The sequence below is a fragment of the Pyrgilauda ruficollis genome, unplaced genomic scaffold (genome assembly GCF_017590135.1).
Source record: "Pyrgilauda ruficollis isolate IOZ18807 unplaced genomic scaffold, ASM1759013v1 scaffold30, whole genome shotgun sequence".
NCBI classification, from domain to species: domain Eukaryota; kingdom Metazoa; phylum Chordata; class Aves; order Passeriformes; family Passeridae; genus Pyrgilauda; species Pyrgilauda ruficollis.
In genome coordinates this window covers 5,575,787-5,597,400 of record NW_024524378.1, presented here as the reverse complement: position 1 = coordinate 5,597,400, position 21,614 = coordinate 5,575,787, and the positions used below count along the sequence as shown (strand labels likewise).

The 21,614-nt window shown below is 37.4% G+C and overlaps 1 protein-coding gene across 1 annotated transcript in view; it reads right to left on the bottom strand.

Moving 5' to 3' along the window:
• Positions 1-380: 380 nt before the first annotated feature.
• Positions 381-21,614, bottom strand: part of ALKAL1 (ALK and LTK ligand 1) — a 35,133-nt gene continuing 13,899 nt past the window's right edge. Inside the window, exons 2-5 of the mRNA XM_041473791.1 lie at positions 10,038-10,091; positions 6,123-6,203; positions 3,830-3,906; positions 381-1,023 (exon numbers count right to left, since the gene is read on the bottom strand). Coding sequence (XP_041329725.1) covers positions 3,842-3,906; positions 6,123-6,203; positions 10,038-10,091 — 200 coding nt within the window. The 3' untranslated portion in view covers positions 381-1,023; positions 3,830-3,841. The remainder of the gene's footprint in view (positions 1,024-3,829; positions 3,907-6,122; positions 6,204-10,037; positions 10,092-21,614) is intronic.

The following is a 21,614-nucleotide window of genomic DNA, read 5'->3' as shown; positions in this document are numbered from 1 at the left end:
GAGTCTTCCCAAATATTTAAGACTGATGTATCACCAGCAAAATTCATTCATTATACCCCTTGGATTTGTGGCATTATACTTTAAAGCATTTTTTGTCCTGTTAGATTTTTTTATTACCCTTTTTGCATCCTTGCAGATGTTTTCTGTTGTTCACACTAGGTACATGATGCATTTTTGTTCACACCTTTTTCAACTGAAGAATAAATGGCTGAAAAAAATTTACCCCATGAAAACGAAATGTTGAAAAATACTAAACCCTCAAGTTTGAAGTTCTCAGTGGAGGATTATTTCAAGTTCACCAGTAGATCAAATATATATATTAAATAAGTGACCTCTTAATATATTTAAATAACCCCTCCTGTAAAATAGTTTATTTTTATGTTCTTTATTCCACCAAAACTGCATTGCAGTTTTCCAGTCTTTATATTTACATTATTTGCAACTCTTTCCATAAGTGCCGGTACAAATGTAACTGATGAAAATCCAGAATAGTCATACAAATGTTCCTGAAAGCAAGGTGCATTTCTGAGCAATTTTTTTTCTGATGCACAATAATATTTATGTATATATTAACAAAGCTTCATAATATAAAATATCTTCCATGGCAAGTAAAACTTCCCCACTTACAGCTTATTCAGATTTCAGTTACACAGACTTCTGCATTTCAAGTTAGTGCAAATAATGAGAGTAAGAGCCTGAGCAGAACGATGTAAATACAACGGAACAAGAGAAACAGCAAAATTTTACCAACTCCCTGCACACGGTTATAACATTTAATCAGTATATCATTAGTATTCTTCATATACAATGTATTTAAATAATTGGCTTGTCTGAACTATAGGCAACAAATTTACAAAATAAAATAATGTTTCACACAAATATGGAATGTCGGACAAATATATGAAAATAAAATGCATCTAGTAACAAAACATTGTAAATCAAAAAGATAAAAGATGTGTCTCCATTTTTGAAGATTTCAAGGCACTTTCTTGGCAAAGCAGAATTCTCTCCTTGGTAGAAAGTCTGCAAGAGAAAACGACATGCCATTTTATAACTAGTTTCAAACCAGAAAAGCAGGCTGCTCAGCAAAATTCTGTTTATAAACCACAGTTTCCTGCGGATTGCATAAATCATAAGATTAACTTCAAATGCCAGTGGGTCTTGCCCTCCTGTGAACACTAATGAGTTTTGCCGGGGCAAATCCTCAGGGCCAAGAGGTTTAACACATGGAGGTCTGCACTACTGCACCTTGCAGGCGAGCTCCCCATGCACATAGCCACGTGCAGTTCTACATTCTGGCTTTCATCAAATGCTTTACTTCCACTTGCAGGGATCTGGCTCAGGAAGTGAAAACAAACCCACCCAAATTTCTAAGAGCTGTAAGGGCAGCATGTGCCCGGTATCCCGGCCCTGGAGCCACCCCGGCGGCTGCCCGGGGTGCGGCGCCTCTCCATGGTGCTGAAACCTCCCGCCTCGGCTTGCGCGGCCAGATCCGAGGGCAGGCGATTGGCTTCCCCCAAGCAAAAGTTCATTTCGAGGAGGAAAAGACTACGTCTTCTTTGTATAGCCGGATATTTACATATTTAGATGAGGAAGGAAAATATTTGCATAATAGCACTGCAGCTCTTTTTTTAATGAGGAAAAGGCAGACTATTTTAGTACTGGCAGGAAAATGCTTAAAAATAGCTGTCAGTTCTTCAAGTGAGAGAACCAAGATTCTCCAAGACTCTGTCAAATGTTAAAGTGAAGGCAAATTTTCTTACAGGCAACAGAATCTATGGCCATGTCCTCTCTACACTACTGAGGGTGGTGAGGAAAGCAGATTCCTTGCGACAAAAGATGAAGTAGAAGCAATCAGAGAATCATGTTAGAAATGCAATGTTTTGAGGGATGAATGTATGTAACTCCTTTGTTGCACTCCCTACTAACAGGGAAGAGAGAGCAACTCCTGCCACTTTTCACCTTCCTCAAGAAAATGTTTCCATTCCAAGAATCAGTGGATATGAGTAAACATGAAGATCTGAGGATGTCTAATTTATGATGGAAACTATCTGCTGTACTTAGTGGAGGAATGGGGTGAGGGAGCACAAAGACAGCTGGGCAACACTCAGATCATGGCTCTACTTTTTCCTATAACGTTTTCTCTATTTTCAACAAAGTAGAGAGAAAACTAGCCTAGATACAACTTTAAGTGAATGCAGTGCACACGAGCTGCTAGCAATGCTTACCATTTAAAACCTCTCTTCCCTATTTTTCATGTATTTGAATGTATTTTTGGCAGGCAAATTAAAACACCTGGCTTTGCAAATGATAGCAACTTTTGATCCTTTTGTGTTTTAAAGATGGAAATAGGATGAGATAGATGCTTCTGTACTGTGGATATGTAGGCAGATCTTTGACTCATTCTCTTAAAAGAAAAACAAAAAAATTTGGAACACCAGAAATCTCTCTGAAAACCCTGATACATGAATCCAGAGATGTAAATGGATACAGATAAAGGAAAGCAGAGATTAAAAAGGTAAAACTGCAGAAAGTAAGTGGTGGGATGTTTGAGAAAGCTGAGATTTAAAAGAGGATACTAAAAAACAGGAATTTAAGTACTATTTTTTTTTTCTTTTTAATGGGGTATTGAGAAAAGGATTCCTGCCTTGAATCATGAAAAGGAGATACATACAAAGCAAGGAGATGCCTAGTCAATCTCTGGTTTGCTGTCCTTGGTATATTCAACACCTGGAAATCAAGACGCCAAAGAGATTGAAAATTGTTAAGAAGAAAAGAAGAGAAAGAAATTATGTCATTTCTTCTCAGAACTGAAATATTGCCATATTCTTTAAAGCACAGCCTCCAAAATGAATCCCACCTCCACTGAGAAATCAAATCAGCTAACACTGACTCATATCCTACTCTTCTTTTCTTATTCTTGATTAGTATGAATTGAAGTCTTGATGCAGGAAGAAGTGACATACACAACTCCCCCAAGCTCCAAGCTTGCAGTATTTGTCAGGAGGAGGTGGTGAAAGGAAACCATCTTCAAAGAAATTTAAATAAATAAAATTCACTGGGTTTATACATTTTAGTGGTTAATAATAACAACCAGTGTGTGTATTTACAAATTAACCTTTGAAAGTATAACCATCACATTATTATTCAAACAACAGGAGAAAACAGATCACTTGGAGATGTTACTTTTATCAGTGACAGTGCTGTGTAATTAACATTTGACATGCTATTCATTAACAAGAATGGACTGGTTTCTTCCTCAGACTACTTAGAGAAACCTTTAACTTTCCACATCTTTATGTTCAGTTTCCTTCCATCACCATGAAGTGGTTATTAACTTTTCAGAAAATCTCAGAAGACAATATGGGAGTGAAAAGGGGTCCCAGAAATTAATTAAGTGACAGGTGATCTATGAAGATTGCATTGGTAGACCTGAGACCAAGACATTCTGTTTCTTCCATGGATTAACAACAAAGTCCTCTGCAGAATGGACTGAAATAAATGTGCTGCTGATGCCCTCGAGCATTTTTCTTTCACCAAGCAGACTCCTCCTTGAAATTTTGAACAGCAAGAGGCCACCCAGTGCATAGCTATGGACTGCAGTGCCACAAGTGACTTGTAGGAAATTACACTGGGGCTTGTCAGAGCTATTTGTGCTTCTATGTATTTCCAGGGGGAGCCAGTCAGTTCTGCAACAGCAAAGCTGCATGTTGATACACTCTGATAACACCACATTTTTGTATGCACGCCTGATAACAAGGTATAAGTGTGAAGTAAACCACTAGACCATTCAACAAATAAGAAAATGAGTGGGGAAAATTATACTTACATAGCAAACATCCTAGGACTGTGTACACAAAGGGCTCATTGCTAATCTCGTTAGCAATCTTGCACACCTTTTGTAATCTATAAAACAGAATTACCCACAGCAATAATGAATCTCAGTTGCCAGATACCCTCAAAAAACTGCATAAAATTAAATGTAAAGTTTGTACTTGAATTTCAGACACTCTCCACAGTGAAACTGTTATCTGATGGAAATTCATGAAATTATGTGTGCAAGATGCAATATTAGATTGTACCTTAGCATAATCAGTGTTCTAGAGGAAAAGTACAAGTGATGGAAGGAAATAAATTTCTACCAGGAAGTTTTCTACTGGGATGTGGAAGACTGGGAATTTAACTCATTAACTGGGAGGCTATTGTAACTATCACTATAACATAGTCAGAAGTCAGGCTGTTTCAAACATTTTATTGTTCCATTTATTATTAATATTGATTTAATTCCATATTTTTCACATTTAAGTACATCTCCTAATCATCAGACTAAAGATACTAACCTCCCACTTCCAATCCCCTTGTCGTGTGCCCTTGGTTCAAATGACCTCTTGGTTCAAGTGGACCCTGAGTCACTGTCATCCTTTCTGATATTTGCTAACAAGAAATACATAGGTGCTTCTCTTGCTTGATAAGTATTTTAATAAAACTTAATCTAAATTGTGCCAAATGGCGAGAAAGTGATTGCTATCTGGGTTTCAGTTCCTCAGAAAATATTTGTACAATGTATAACCATGTCAGAAGGAGAGGAAATAACTCATCCTCAGACATCCCATGATGACTAAGGTGTCCCTGACAGAAAATATCAAACCCCTCTAAAGACACAGGGATGGATCTTGGCTATGATCAGCCTGAGTGATAAGGTGGAGACAAATCTGAAGATTTAGCTCTCCTTTTTAGAACAGAACATTTCAGGTGAATGTAACTCATTGTCTGCTTCGGGTTTGCTTGATGAAAGGGGGAACAAAAACTCTGCTGTGGTTTAAATCACCCTTTTTATTTTACAATTTGCTTTGATAGTTGAACTAAAAAATAAATCCTTCACACCATTCAAAATGACAGTCTTATTTTTAACTTTAAGAAAAGGTATTTAATTTGAAGAAAAATAATATTAATGTGTTTCTTTAGAAATAAAGTGAAACACTTAGGCAATACATAAGAGTCTGAATAATATTCACATGCTCTGGATCCATGTGTCAAGGCATACAACTTGCAACATGGTATTTTCGTTGCACAGCATGTAACAGAAATATGCCTTGCCTACTCCTGCGTCTACTTGGAAAGCTGCATGTATAACTTTTGAGGGTCAGCCATGGATTCTTATATTCCAGCTTCTGATAAGTGTAAAGCCAAATGGAGATGAGGGCTGCTCCACCCCCTTTCAAACACTAAATCCTCTGATGTGCTGAGCTATGGTGACAGAGCACCTCAGCTGCTCACAAACAGTGCTTCTAAGTGATGCAGCCAGAGAGTGCCATTGCTTTTTCATGTTAAATCCTGAAAAGCTGCCAAAGCACCAAACTTTGTCCACAGTTTGTGCTTACACATCCCTAATGAGATTCACTTTCTCTAATTAAAATACACTGCTTCTTTTCCACTGACTGTTATTGCATTGTCCATTGCATTAGAGAATGCTGAAGTAACTTCTATTTAAGGAATTTCCATTTTGGTTTGGGGATTTTGTTTGGGTTTTTTTTATCCATTTTATCCAAGAACCCTTTTATTTTTCAGTGTCTCTGACAAAACTATATTCAGGCTGTGTTAAAGCAAAGCTTCTGCAGTCTCAGAGAGGAAGGTTGCTTGATGAGAACTGAAAGTATCAATAACATGATGAATCAAATTATTTTATGTTGTTTAACAATGGGCATATAATAGAAAACTATACTCACAAGCTGAAATATACTAAACCCCAAAAGTACAAATCTACTATTAAGCATTAATAGAAGGTAAAGAATGGTTCAGATTTTATCTTGCACAAGGAAAGCTAAAGAGAGCAAGAAGGAGAATATCTGCCCTCTGCATAAGCATGCCCTACTGGTTTTCTTCAGTGTAGTTTTCATTTCATATATTTCAGCATCACTTTGAAGGAACTCCATGAAGTTCAGCTGACAGCAAGGGCATTAACAGAAAATCTTTATACATTAGAAGACCTTGGATATGCTTTTTAATGTAGTGCTAAAGAGTAACTCTTAAAAAAGGACCAGGACATCAAACTCTTAATAGATAAAGTGTGTTGCTTTCAAGGAAGTATCACAGCTAAAATTAAAAAGTACTTTGCTACTTACAGGTTGGTGTTGAGCAGTCCCTTGTGTTGTGATACAGTCGATGAAAGTGCTTGCTACACTCTGAGGAAAATGTGACTGGCCCTGTTTGAAAGTAAGGAGGAGTTAACAACAAGCTCTCAGTGTCACTGCTCTGCAGCTTCAATGAATGACAACGACACATAGCACTAAGTTCTTTTTCTCTAAAAGAACTAAAATTGCATTTAGTCTTTTACTATACCTTAAACAACTATGATGCAACACAAGTATAATAATAATGCTAGTGGAATAACAGAAAGAAATTCTGTTGCTGTGAACACAAGTATAATAATGCTAGTGAAATAACAGAAAGAAATTCTGTTGCTGTGCCTTTATGCTCATGATATAGAAAACAGAAAAAATGGCACATTAAAATAATGGGCTGGTTTAGCCCATTCAAATTCAAAATTAGCAGTAAAATTTCTTATATGGTGAAAAACAGAATGACAATTACAACAGAATTTAGTTTGTTCAATGGTTGTCTGTAGTCTAATGTAGAAGGAATAATGCACCTGGACTGAGGATACTATTTGTAAAGATAAATAAAAGCAACATTTTAAGCAAGCATGAGTTTCTAACCCCTGGAAAGATGATGTACTTTCATGTACTAATGCTTTTAATTTGCACATAGATGGTTTATAAAATTCTTAATATACAGTGTGGGTGTCAAGGGGAAAAAAAAATGACAGCTGAATAACATCTAGGAACCTGATCTCCTGTTAAATAATCCTAATAAAAAAGCATACAATGTGCAGAATGCAAGATATGTTTCATCTTTGGGAAGGCAAATCCCTGCATGTCCAGGGTATAGTGTACTGCTCCCTTCTTTGGATATACAGTTCCATCTGTTTACGTTAATATTTGATTTAAAAAGCATCCCTGCTTGTGGCCAGGGGGTTGGAACTAGATGATCTTTAAGGTTCTTTACAATCCAAACCATTCTATGGGTCTATTTTTCTATAAAACATGGCTTAACTGTAACAAGTTGCTAAAGACCCCTTCCAAAATTGCTGATGGCCCCAGAAAGTGTTACTGGTGACATTCAAGTTGAAAAGGAGAGCAAAAATGCAATATTTGCATTCATAACCTGCTTAGCAAGACACTGACAGCTGGGAATGAGTATCCTGTGATTTGGACAGAAAACATTGATATGAACTGATGTTAAGTGAATAAGGCTAAATTTAAATGCAAATTTAGTACAAGTAGGAACCCTGAATAAGAATAGCTTGCATCAAGCAATGCTACAAAATGATTCACATGAAGCAGACTTTGTTGGCCAACTTTCCTTTCAGAGGAAACTAAGGTTCATTTCTGGGGAAAAAAAAAAAACAAACTTGTTTCATAACTTGAAAGATGGTTTATGGGCCTGGTAAAATACATAAAGCTAATTCTCTCTGGATAGTGAAGCCAAACTGCCATGAGCTCCAGAAAAGATTCCTCTCTATGACAGTGAACATACTTGAAGATTAGATTTATTTTACAGTGCTACATGTGTTTCAGTAGATTTTTTAAGCCACAAATAACCTTTTCAACAAAGGAAGAGCAGCCTTTGCAAGTCTGAACTGGAATATTGTGGCCATTTTTTTATTCTGAGTGAGTAATTAGACTCAAGGAAAAATATGTAATTTGAAATTATCCAGCATATATGGAGACAACACTGGCTTTTGTCACTAAATAAATTCCATGTCCCTTTAGATAATATATGGTTTTCTAGCTCATTTCCCTGTCATCAAAAATAGGCTGTTAATTTTATTGTGTCTTACAAAACACTCTGTGTCAGCTGGCTTTCCAAGCTAAATTGATAGATTACTTTATGACTCACAAGATTATTTATGATTTTTCCTATAGTCAAGGACTGTTACATATGGTTCTTATTTGGCTTTAAAATGTGTCTATTACTCCTGGCATATGAGAAGTGTGCAATAATTTTGTTAACCCTGAAACTGTAAAGATAATGTACTATAAAGATAATGTTGATTTCAGCTTCTCTCTTTTTTTTTTTTCACCACTTCATTAGTTTAGGTTGTCCTAATTCTGAACTAGTAAGAACTGTAATCAAACAGTTTAATTAATGAAGGCTGCTAGAAGATTATGATTGGAACAGAATAACAAAATCCAAAGTTCCACTGTATTTTAAGAAAATGGCTATGGATTACAGGATCTAGTAAAATGATGAAAAATGAAATAAAATATAAAACAACAGGCAGAAAATTCCATCCCTGAAGATCTTAAGATATATTAAAAAAAGAGTGAAAGAAAGAGAGGAAGAGAGAGAGAGAGAAGAGAAAGAAAAAGAGACAGATAGATAGATAGATAGATAGATAGAAAGAAAGAAAATGAAGAAAAGGAAAGAAAAAGAAAGAAAGAAACTAACTGTAGGCAGAAATTCTGAGCCAACAAATAAACTTTCAGTATTTTGGAATGATCCTGCTATCCTCATTCATTCCAGCTAACCTTACTCAAGTAATTTCAGCAATTTTGATGGCAACTAAATTAAATTCCTGCAGAAAAGGACTATTAATTTCATGAATGGGTCCACAGACAGGCCTTCAAGTATTTTTTTTCTTTTCTATGATTTACCAGTCTCACAATAACTTTTGTAAAACTCATGGCTGTTTTCCCCTGGTTTTGAGTAATGAAAATCAATCTGTATTCATTACTTAGCTTCCCCAGATTCTTATGTTGAGCTTTTTATGGTAGCTGAGGAGTTTCCAAAGCTAAAAATGAAAAGGAAATTGATTAAGTACTAACATAAACAAATCTCTCTTGTCTGTCCTTCCCAGGAGAGGAATATTCAGTGTTGCTCTGCCACATAGCACAGCGTAGTTTGAAGCTCTATGTTGATTTCTTTCTCATATGGACTGAAAATGATCAGGTTCACAATTACTCTTGTTTACTGCAGGGGTGAAGGGCCAGCTGGCTCTGGCACAGTTCCTGTAGATTCTGTTGGGTTGCGGTGAGCCATTGGCAGAAAGATCCTTAAAGTTGTGCTTATCCCAAGGGTTGGAATACACTTCCCCCATGCAAAAGAGACAACAAATACATTCCTTTCTTGTCAAGCACTGCCTGAAATATCCAGCAATGAGGAAAAGCATAATTATTTCTAATTCTCTTTTTCATGCTCCAATGTCCAACTATTTGTCCAGCTTTTAGTTTTAGTATTTCATATAACCCTGAAAATCACCATGAGATTTGCAGTATCATACTTTGAGACCTTCACTTTTCTGAGTTACAGAAAGCTGGAACTGGAGAGCAAAGAACCAGTGCAAGCACCTTGTCATTGGCAACTTGTATTGAATATATTCAGAGGGTATAATATTTTTCTCAGTAGTAACAATACAGTCCCAAAGTTAAGTGCGTTATACAGTTTTCAAGTACTTGGTTGTAATCATCATAAACTTTCATACTTGAAACAGCATGTTATTTTTTATATTTCATTTACACTAATTTAATTCTTCCTTGTTCTATCTGTTTCCACTATTAAAATAAATATCCACACGTAGACATCAGGAGACAGATGCAAAAAATCTTTCCTGATTTGGTAAAAACTTACGTGGCCACAAAGGTCTGTTTCTTAAAAATATGTGCAGTCCAATGAGAAGTTCTAAAATTAGTGAATGTGAAAATAAATATGGAAAGCACAATAGGACTATAAAAGTTAAACAATGACTTTTAAATAATGTTTTAACTTACCACATTTTGAAAGTTATTTTAGAACAGATAGTTCAGTTGATCATTCAATGAAACTAGAATTCTTCAAAAATTTCTACTTCTAAAATATGCACATTTAACTTCAGAAATGTTAGCCTCAGAAATGTTGAGCCTCAAAAAAATTAGTGGTGTGACATTTGCAGCTACTTAGAGTATGTACATGTGGAAAAACACAGGCAGCTGCCTTACCTGTAAAATGTTTTATGAACTTGTCTTTTAGACTGGAATCTCTTGGAAAAATTTCTGAGGAGAGAAGAAAAAAATTATATTTATGAAGTCTAGGAATTACAATAAAAGTTCTGAAAGCATCATATGCCAAGATGTCTGATGTACAGAGACCAAATAGATTCCCAAATCAACTATAGAATTAATTTTCATAGTTGTGGGGGTGTGGGTATGTAAACAAAATTGTGAGGTACTTCAGGTAATTCCCAGATGAATACTAAATGGTCATCCTACAACACACAATCATTTTCTGACACCAATTTCTGCACATATTAGGTCTGAGGGGGGCTGTAAGCATAGAAAGACTACAAATAGTATAAATATATTATCATACATACAAGCATGTAAATACTTGAAGAAATTATGTAAAATACTTATGTGAATACCAACTAAATATTACTTTTTGGGTTTTGAAATAACAAGTACCTGAAAAGTCTCCTACAAATCACCTAAAATAGACATGGGTTATGCACATTTTCATTGCAATATTAGTAAAAAAAGGGTCCTTCTCTCCTGTGAAAACTGCTGTGAATTTTAAAATATTCCCTTTCCATTTATGGAATTTTTTTCACAGAAAGTACAAGAGATTAAAAGCCTCAGAACACTCAAAAGAATCACAAAGAACAGAAAATGGAAATAACACAAAAGATAAAGTTTCTTTTTCTTTTTTTTTTCCTCTTTTTTCAATGGGATGCTGCCTCTGGCTGACAGCAAAAACTTTTGATGCAAGTAAATACCCTCAGAACCAGTACACCTCCCCTCAGTCTCATTAATTTTCCACTAAAAAAACTATTTCAAAATTTTTGGGTACCTGCAGTTATTACTGGAGACAGTAACAAGCTGCCTGTTATGCCAAATTCAAAGAACCTTCCCTGGCTGTTGGACAAGGACCATTGCTGACTTAAAGGATTGGGACCTGCAGTTAAATACATTTATTCACTAAAAATATTTCCTTATATCTAAAGTAATTTCAAATCTTTGTATTCTCCTACATTTTTTTTCCAATTCCCAATCTGAGTTAACATTTAGCTCAGAAGGGAGCAAGTTTCCTTTCATACTATAGGAAGATGTTGGTTATCTGCCAAGATAAATTCTTACCACTGCCTTTAGGCAGTTTCTCAGAGGTCACATGGGTGTATTTTTAGGCTGGGATTTTAAGATAAAATGCCCAAGTCTTACTGCAACTCACCAAGGTTAGGAAACCTACTTTACTTAAGATTCCTTAAAAAATCAGTTTTAACTAATGTCTTTCCTCATTGCAGAAGAAATGCCACCCCTTCTCCAATAAAATTAGAATTTTACTCATAAGAAATGTCAGGTAGTTTAAAATTATACAGAATGAAGGAGACAAAAAGGCAAAATAGGGAAACAGTTGCTGTGAGTTTGAATGAGATGCCTCAGGTGGACAAGTACTGATAAATAATCACTGTCTGGTGAAGGATAGGCTAGGAACTGACCGTTCTTGCTCTGACAAGGAACACTTAGATACAGACACTGGCAAAGTACATAGAATTTCCTGTGGGAACAGTAGCTGCTTTTTGCCCCATAAAATTCTTTAGGAAAAGTGTGTATACAGCCAAAACCCCACCTCTTAATGGCCAGAAGGTGAAACAGGACAGACTGATGCTCTGTCAAGGAGCTATGCACTGCAAGTACAAACTTGCAGCTGTAGCTATGTTGGTAAGCCTGAGAAGGAACACTGCAAAGTCTGCTTTCCACATTGGCCCAAGGTTCACACCAGCCTGTCCCAACAGGGAAATCTAGGTCAGTTGTGTGTTGAAAAGCAGCCGAGCGACGCTGCCTGCGTGCCTGCTGCTCCCCTGCTGCGGCTGCTGTCCCTCCGGGCAGCACTCAGCTTTTCAACATGTGCCCAGCTTCCTTCAAGTGCTCCTTTGCTTAATAGTACAGTGCATGTGCGGGGTGAAACACAATCAGTGAGCCCCCAGCCCGGCACAAAAACAAGCTAAGCTCATTTGTATGAGAATCACAGGCAGCACAGGTTACTGGAACGCTTCTGGCTCTAATGGCAGAGGCAACTCCCCCTGAACTATGAATTGCCCAACACAAGCAGTCATTTTCTCCCCTCTTCCAGCAGCGTAGCCAAGCCCTTCTGTCTGTACACAACTGCAAGTCTGAGGTCCCGAAGGACTTAGCATTTCAATCAAACTAATGAACATCTTTGAATAGAATATGTGTCACTGGCTCCTGATCACACTGCAGCCAGAAGCAGGATATCAAGTTCATACATATTTCTGACAAGCTCTTCTATGAAGCAGAAAAAAACATGAAAAAGCCCCTGAAATAGCTTTTTCTGGCTTCTAACAAGTTCTTAGTTGCTCCAGTCATATTCTATGTGTTATCTATCACCTATTACATTGTCCATTTTCACAACAAAGGCTCATACCCTCACAATGCAAGTTAAATTCCTTTAACATACTAATTTCACAAAAGAAAAGCAGAAGCATTAATATAATGAGATAGATTTGCAAAGTATTACTAAGATCTAAACACTTCAAAGTCACACTGTGAAAAACTAAAAACAGGAAAATGAAAAAATAAAATGTTTTAAGTGTGAAACCTACATAAATGGGAAATATTGACTGGAGAAAGCTTACTCAATCCACTCTTGCCTCCGCACCATATTACACAAACTATTAAAATACAGCCAGTATATATCTTATGGGATATAGTAACAATGGTTTTATTCAGCTAGGAGAATATTTAGACTGTGGCATTCTTGTGCCTAGGCTTACAAAGTCTGCACTGCTCACCATCTGCACTGCTCACCACAGAGTACATCTGGGTTAAAAGGCACTTGAACTATTGACTCTGTGTTTGTTCTGGGCATAATGTCATTTTATAATAATAAATAACCTTAGTTCTAGGATCTACTTCTTATACATCAGGACTTTTATGTATATCCTTAGATATTCACCCATCCAGGGCAAAATATTGACTGTCCTTCCACAGACAGCACTGGCCATAGGCAACTATTAAATGGTGCTAAGATGGATTTGCAATTGGCTCTTCTGCCCAAAATAACAGAAATATTTATGGCAAACTCTAGGGAAAGATAAATTTTAAGGGTTTTCCAGCTCTGCTTCACAGACAGAATGGTTAAGTTTATAATGCAAAGTTGGTTCTAAACCAATCCACACTGTTAGTTCTATCAAGCTATGACATTCCAGAGATCTCATGGTTTTAGGTAAGACGTGACTAGATCTACCTGAATTTTATCTCACCTGGGATAAATGTGATTATGAGGAGAGCTAGCCAGGTCCAACCTAGGAATCAGTAAGCAACACCTGATCCAGCTCCCCTCTCTCAAATTTTGTTATAAACTTTACAAAGTTGATTTAACCAATGTTGTAAAGCTAATTCCCCAGAAGATTATTCTTTCAGTTGTTATTCAGCACTCAGCAGATGACAGGAATGCTTAATTTTTCACTAATTTGGGTGAAATTACAAAAAGCTCTGAGATTAAATAAACTACAGCCTGCTCTCAGGTTTGTCCTCAGATTGCAATTTAAGACATAATGGCTCCACTTTCAATGGGTCTTTTCACCTTTCTGTGCCTTCAGTTTCTCTGTGTTTTGTCTGTTCAGACTGCAAAGTTGTGACAGCACATGCTGATTTTTACCCTGTGTTTGCACTGTCTCCTGTATCATGTCACCAAAATTGTGCCAGGAACATTCATGTCCTAATGGAGTATAAATAAAAAGAACTGTGATCACAGCCCTGAAATAAGCCAATTCCACACAACAGTTTGTTGACTTGGAACATAAAACCTCTACATCCTCAGGCAGAAAAAACCGCAAGATTTCCATTTGTTTATGCTCCCAACAGAAAACTTTTTTATATTTTTAGTTTATTTGGAGAATTAGTGTCAATCAGACAGCAAAAGTGCTCCACTGGTCAAGGCTGGGCCAATCAGAAATGGTGGTAACACCTTTGTGATAACATATTTAATAAGAAAATAAAAAGAAGTTATTGTGCAGATGTAACTAAAGCCAGAGAAGAGCAGATTGAGAACACTGAGAGGAACAACTCTGCAGACATCACGGTCAGTGGAGAAGGAGGAGGAAGGGGAGAAGGTGCTCCATTGTGCTTGAGCTGAGATTCCTCTGCAGCCCGTGGTGCAAACCATGGTGAGGCAGCTGTGCCCCTGCAGCCCATGGAAGTACAGGGGGATGCAGAGATCCAGCTGCTGCCCCTGGAGGAACTCCACACCAGAGTAGGTGGATGCCTGAGAGGAAGCTGTAAACCTCTGGTAGGCCCATGACAGAGCACAGTCCTAGCAAAGATCTGCAGACCCATGGAGAGAGAAGCCCACACTAGAGCAGGTTTTCTGGAAAGACTTGTGACCCCATGGGGATCCACACTGGACCAACCTGCCCTGGAAGGACTGCACCCCATGAAAGAGTGGCTCACGTAGCAGCAGTTTGTGGAGGACTGTTCCCCTTGGGATGGGCTCCAGTTGGAGAAGTTCATGAAGAAGTGCCTCCCGTGGCAGGGATACCATGCTGGAACAGCAGCAGAAATGACATGCAATGAACAGATCTAATATCCATTCCCTGTCTCCCTCTGCCACTGAGGGAAGGAGGTAGAGCTGAGAAGAAATGAGGGGTGGGGGAAGGTGTTTATAAGGTCTTATATTACTTCTCATTATCCTACTCTGATTTTGTAAGTAGTAAATTCAATTAGTATCTCTAATTCCAGTCCGTTTGCCCATAACGGTATTTGGTGATGGATCTCTCCAGGTCCTTATCTCAATTCATAAACCTTCATTATATTTTTTCTCCCCCCTCCAGTTGCAGAGGGGAGTGATGGAGTGGCATTGGTGAGTGTTTGGCATCCAGCCAGAGTTGTGCACAGTTGTGCATTTTCTTGGTTTTTTATCTGTGAAATGGCAGAAGAAAACTGTCAGCAGTAAGATGCAGCTGACTCTTCCATTATAAACCCAGATGCAGGCTTCCAAAATGTTTTGGCATGAAAATAGCATGTGGGTTTCAGTTTTCTGTTTTGTCTTGTTTTTTAGAAAGAACATTTCAGTCATGAGACTGCTTACAACACAGTATGTTTTAGCAGAGTTTTAAATAAATGTGACTTTTTAAAGGACAAGACACTCCAAAGTTTCAACTTATACAAAGGCTATATTGGTTCATAGTATACAAACAAATCTTGCAATGGTTGAAATATCATGCTTCCAAAAATATTGGAACACTGTCAGCAAAACTGTCTCAAGTACTTACACAGACAAGTCACATTTATTTGGATGAAGCTTTTCTTTTCTACAAATTCTCCACCCTGCCTAAAGATGGCAACTCTTTCCTACTGCAACAGTACAAGGTGAAACACTTCTAGGAGGAGGTTTGCATACTTTCAACAATTTCAAGATGATTCATTTAGCTCAGAACATAAAATGTTTGGTAACAAAAATGATAACAAAACCTTTCAAATGTAAATTCGTAAAGAATTTTATAAGTTCCCAGAAGAATTGAAGCAACAGAGATGGAATTCAGCCAGAACAAGATAATAATACCCAAGTAAAGTGGTATGCTAGGAAGACGAGTGAAGAGAATGGCATTCCAGTGCCAGGATGAAAGTATCCTCAGCATGATTGTCCAAAACATAAGTGAAATCCTAGAAAAACAGTGCTTAAATATATATATATATAATATATATATATATTCAAAAACTTAATGTCCCAAAACATCCTTTCTCTGTATTTAATCTACACACATAACTATTCCTACAACTTTTAGATATAGATGTACTGCCTCAGTTTAACAAAAGATTAAAAAGAGTTTTGCTCAAAATAGAAAACAGTTCAAAGAGCAAAGATAAGACATCCTAGTGGAGAAAAAATTGTTAATGTTCATTTGATAAAAATTCAGTGTGGTGCGGCGTAAAGCATAGGCGTTTTTCGCGGGAATCACAGATAAAATACCCTGTGAATAAATGGAGCATGAAGTGTGTGCTTAGAGCTCTCACCTGGGTTTAACAGCTCGAGGTAGACAGAAACATGCGGTCACCATAGTGGGCAGCTGTGACAGGGAGTGGATCCCAACCCCTGGCTGGGGCACTTTCCACACTGAGGTTTCACAGTGCTCAGGAGAGCAGCTCCCAGCACAGCCCTCAGCAGCAGATGATGTTAAGCATGGTTGAATCAATTAGTATATACTTCTTTCTTCAGCACCCCAAACAATTAAAATGTCTTAATTTCATCCTTTCATTATTACAACTCTTGCTTTTGGGCCCAGGGCTGGACAAAGTCCCTACCTGAAAAACTGAGGGCTTCCAGCAGCTTTGGCTAGGCTGGAAATGTTATATTTTCTACGCTGTTATGCCATTGCTACCTGAATGATATTACTTTTTGTTCTGTACACAATAGACATATCAGTATAGATTGAAATGTTTTACTGATTCCTCGTGTGGTGTCTGAAACAGAAGAGAAACAGCACTTTGTTTTAAAAAGTGCTGTTTCCTATTTTTATTCCCTACTAAGGGACCACCAATTGATTCTAGGGTCCTTGAGAGTGCTCAAAATCTTCGGAGGAATTTGTACTTGTATTGCAACTCAGTTCACAGACTAACAGATTTAACACTTTTCCTACTGCAGTCTCCCATAGAGAGGGAAAAAACCTTTTGTGCCGAAAGGAGCAACTCCTTCCATCATTATCAATCATAAATCATTAAACATTTTTTTTTTTTTTTTCATTTTCTGTCACTTTCTACTCTACCAAGTGAAGAATTATCTAGTATCTCAGTATTTTCTGAGGAAGAAAAAGCCTCAGACAAATCCCCAAATCAACACAGCTTGGATTCACAGAGGCAAGAGTGTCTGCTCAAGAGAAAATCCAGAATTAATATATTACTGCATACCACTGCCATCTACTGAATGTAGAATATGCTGAAAGTAGTCAAGCATACCTTCCTGCTCTGTGAGCAGAGTTTACCAGGCTTCCCATTACCCTGCCTAATGGGGGCCCTTTCAGTTCCCACAACACAAAGTACACTCTAGAGCTTAAGGGTTACACATAGAGTGCAATTAAGAATTCGTAATTAATGATTTGGTCAATTTATCCTCTCAAAGAGTAGATATAAATTACTATATTCCAATCTTTTTGGACTTATTTGCTGTCCATAAAATTTTTGTTTGGCATTACAACTTTATTTATACAGAAAATTGGAAGGCACATTGTGGTATATTATAATACCTCATTAGTCAAGTCCTAAAATGCTAGTTGTGCTCCCATATCTAATAGACGCTTCCATGTCTAATTATTTGTCCAGGCTTGAAACAGTGCTTCTAAGGATACTTAAACCAATGACTTAACACTTACTTGCCTTGGTATTCATTCCAATAATATTTTTCTATGTGAACATGGCAAATAATACTCCTCTTAAATGCAGATAAATTGATATATCTTCAAATTCTCCCAATTTTAGTTACAAACAGAATATCTGGTCTTGCATATATAAAATTGTAAGGTTTTATTCACCAGAAACTTGAGTAATGAAGTGGGCTGTGACATCAGGCAGTTTAGAGGTACAATGGAATGACCCCAAAGAAAAAGCCTACCAGGGTCTGCTTTCATAATGGTTGAGGAAATTTACCATATCAGCCACATTGTCAAGAGTATTACATTAAAAAAAAATCAGTGTTGTTATTAACTCTGCTAAAGATGGGTATAAAAGGAAGCACTAGTTTCCAAAATCACAGTCTGGCATTTAGTCACGATTTCTATTTTTGTCCTCTCTTCGCTCTGGAGTCAACCATTCACTCTTATCCCAGAATGTCTACTCATGTATGTCCCACCTCTCTTACTCACCCTTATAAGTCTTGCCTACATCAGCTGCTCCCTTAAAACCAGGGGGATTAGTATCCACAAGGCATTCAGGAGCATAACTAAGATCAGTTTGGTTCTACCGGAACCGTGGTACTGCAAATACTGGACATTTAAAGAAATGCACGAATTATTGCACAGTGGGATTCCTAAAACTGACAAAAAAACCCAAAACAGATAAGGACACCTACAAACAATAGTAAAATGTGAAAATAAGCCCATTAAAACCATACAAAGAGCAAAGTCACACAACTTTCCTAGTTCTGCATGCTTAGATTTTTGTCTGTAGATCTATGTTTATACGGCCTCATAAAATTTGTTTGATGGATTGACACCTGCACACTACAGATGCAAATAGATTTTAAGTATAGCAAATTTTTCATTATTCACCTTTTTCTTGGAATGGAATATTCATTTTTTCTTTTAAGATTTCTAAAAATAATCTTGAAATTTAATTTGAAGTGCTGCCTTTTTACAGTGACCAGAGTAAAATTCTACTTTTACTGATGGTCATATACTCCCTCTCATTCATCAGCACCTCATTCATGTAACTGCAAGAGAATTATGGAAGGCATTTTTTACTTAAGTAGTTTTCAGCTTTATTGTTATTACAGAGACCTTCAGGTGGATACCAAGAAAAAAATGAAAAATGTGAGACACTTAATTTCAGTTGGATTTATAGAATTTATTTGAGCAATGGGGCAGTAAACTTTAGGAAAACTGTCAAAAATAGTATGGAAAATTCTGTACATACTATAATATAAATAGTAACACAAAAGACGTGACTCGGATCTTTCTTCAAGAATAAAGGGGTACTTATTTATCTCTAATAACTGATAAACAGGCAAGAGAAGTCTTACATTAGCTAGGTACAGTCCATTTATTTAAAAAAGGTTATGGACAAGATCCTTGGATGTGCTTCCCAAAATAGCTGATAGCTGGATTCAATAAATCCAATAGGCTTCAGCCAAATTATTCTAAATGTGAAATACCAATTTTAATTTATTTACCAGTAAATAATGTCTGTCATCCCCATTGGATCATGGCCTATGAACACCTAACAGGGATAATTTCCCCTTAAATCCCTACTCCTACCTCTCTCCTGGAGTCCTTCTGATTACACCCTACATCTTACCTAAAAACGATGCAAGCTTGTAAACCATGAACCAAAACATTTTCTTAAACCTTGATCAGAAGTGCATTTCTTTGCTACAGTGTTTTATCCCTAAATCCTCCATTCTTTGTTTACTGCAAGTCACTAAATGGAGTCAGTTTCTGAATTAATTCAGTTTACCTACTACTACATGCAAAGGAGTACCTGGAATTAGAAATTAAATGTCTCAAGCTCCTTGCCACATTTCTGGCAAATCTGTAAGCAACATCCTGCTGATTCAGTGCTAGTTTTTATTAAAAAAAAACTGCCTGTTATTCAGGCCCTTTTTGGATGTTTCAAACTGTAAAACATCACTGGTTTTAGGAAAAGCAAATGAACTTTGGTGTACATCATGAGACAGATAACTTTTAAAGCAATCCATTTCTATCAAGTTTCTCTTTCTGAAGCACCAGAGCCATAATTGTGCTGCTGTCTCAGAAGGCGTTATGTGCTCATTTCTATTCTAAATTTATATTCTAAATTTGTGCTCATTTGTATTCTAAATTTTCTTCACTGCAACAGCTTTTTCTCCATTCATCTGTGGCAGAAAATGAATGAAGTCTTTTTTGAGAAAGCAAGACCTTCAATCCTGTAATCCTTGTACCTCTCTATTAAACATTACAGGACATACAGAGAGCACATTGCCCCAGCCAGGGATGCTGTGCTATTGCAGCCAGGATCATGGCAGGCTTGCATGCACAGTCCATCCCCAGCACAATGCAGGATGGACTGGGGAAAACCTTCTCTGCAGGAAGGAGAAGTGACAAAGTCCTTTGCGACAAACTTTCATCTCCAGGTTTTCCTATGTTTCAGGTGAAATCAATTTTTCAATAAAAGCTTTCACAAAATCAGATCAGTAAGAGTAAACAAAACAAACACATACTGATTTTACTTGACTTTGCTTTTTCATTTTATATGCTGCTAACTGGAAAGAATACAGGAGTCCTATTCTTTCCCAGCTTTCTGACTTAAACTCCTAGGACCATATTTGAGATACCACAACTGTTCATGTACTCTCTGTTTCCCATTCTCTGGGATCCACATCACAATATCATTCAAAAGTAAAAGCACATATGACAGAGCAAGGGCAGAGACTGGAAAATTCATCCAGATGTAAGAGAACAAAAATGGGTGAAACAGGCATAGGAGTATTTGGAGTTCATCTTGTTATCACTTGGAGCACTTTCAATGGATATAAAACACCTTCCTACCTTTACTCACACCAAGCTTCAGTCCTTCAGAAGCTATGGAGGACAACTATATTTAACTAAGGCACTGCAGTAGCCTTAGGAGCAGAAAAGGTTGACTTGCAGTCAGAGGAGGATGATACAGATCTGTTCACATCCATGGCAAGGACCCAGACAGATGCTTCCCCCACTCTTCCCTCTCCCTGTCCTACTCTTGCCAGGCCATTGGCCTTTGCATTCTCCCCTCCCTTGCGTTCTGCTTGGCCTCTGTACCTTGTCTGGACTCTGCTGAGCTCCGAGTGGGAGCAGAGAGTGACAGGAATAGTTAGCAAGCGCTGCTATGAAGACAACTAATGGCATGAACAGTAATTCCAGGGAGGCCTTCCCACCTCAGCACAGCAATGACTATTTACGGCCTCAAAGGGCTTGCCAGCCACCAGTTCAACATCCTCTTAAGGGCAACAGATTATCCCTAAAGTTGGCTCCTCCAAGACTGGGCTCTGGACTGTGGGAAGGACATAACCTGAAGCTGGAGGGAGCTAACTCACTCAAGCTACAAAAGAAACATTTAATAGTGTCTGAAGTGTCAGGATAGGTGGACTGGGAATGGGGAGGATTGTTTCTCCTGCTGTGAACTATTCACATTTTTCAACAGTGGGAATATTATGTTCCTCCTCTTCCTCTCAAAATTTGATTTTTCTTTGATTAATTCACCATTTATGAAGGAAACATAATTGCTCACTAAGTGCTTAGACACTATACTTCTATTTCTCAGAAAAAGAAATCACGGCTCAGTTCTGGTTAAAAACTGCTGTAATGGTATTATCGTCATCATGAACTTGAAGAAGCAGAGCCCTAGCTGCAGAATGAATGCAGAAACCAGCACATAAGAACTGCCCTATCTAAATCAGAGTATTTCCCACAACATCTTCCAAGTATGTCTACAAATATGATACTAAATAATTTCTCTATGCTCTGTTCCTTTATGATGTATCAGTTACATGCTGTACCAAGTCATTCATCATCCAGACAGAATTTGTACAAAAATATGTCAGTCTACAAATTGGCTGTAGAAGATTCCAAATATTTTTTTTTTCTGTCACACGTCTACCAGTATTTCACCTTGTCACTAGTACTATGTGAAGGATCTTGGCCACATAATGGAAATGTGTTTCAATTGTACATGTGAAGCCTTCTCCCAAAACAATCCCGTTCTTCCTGAATGTAAGATTGTCAGTCAGCTCCAGGTAATTTAATTTTGGTAACTAAAAATTCCTTTCAAGTTTTCAGGTGCTAATGTCCTTCTTTGGGTATTTTCCTCACTCCTATAAGGCCTTCATGATTAAATATG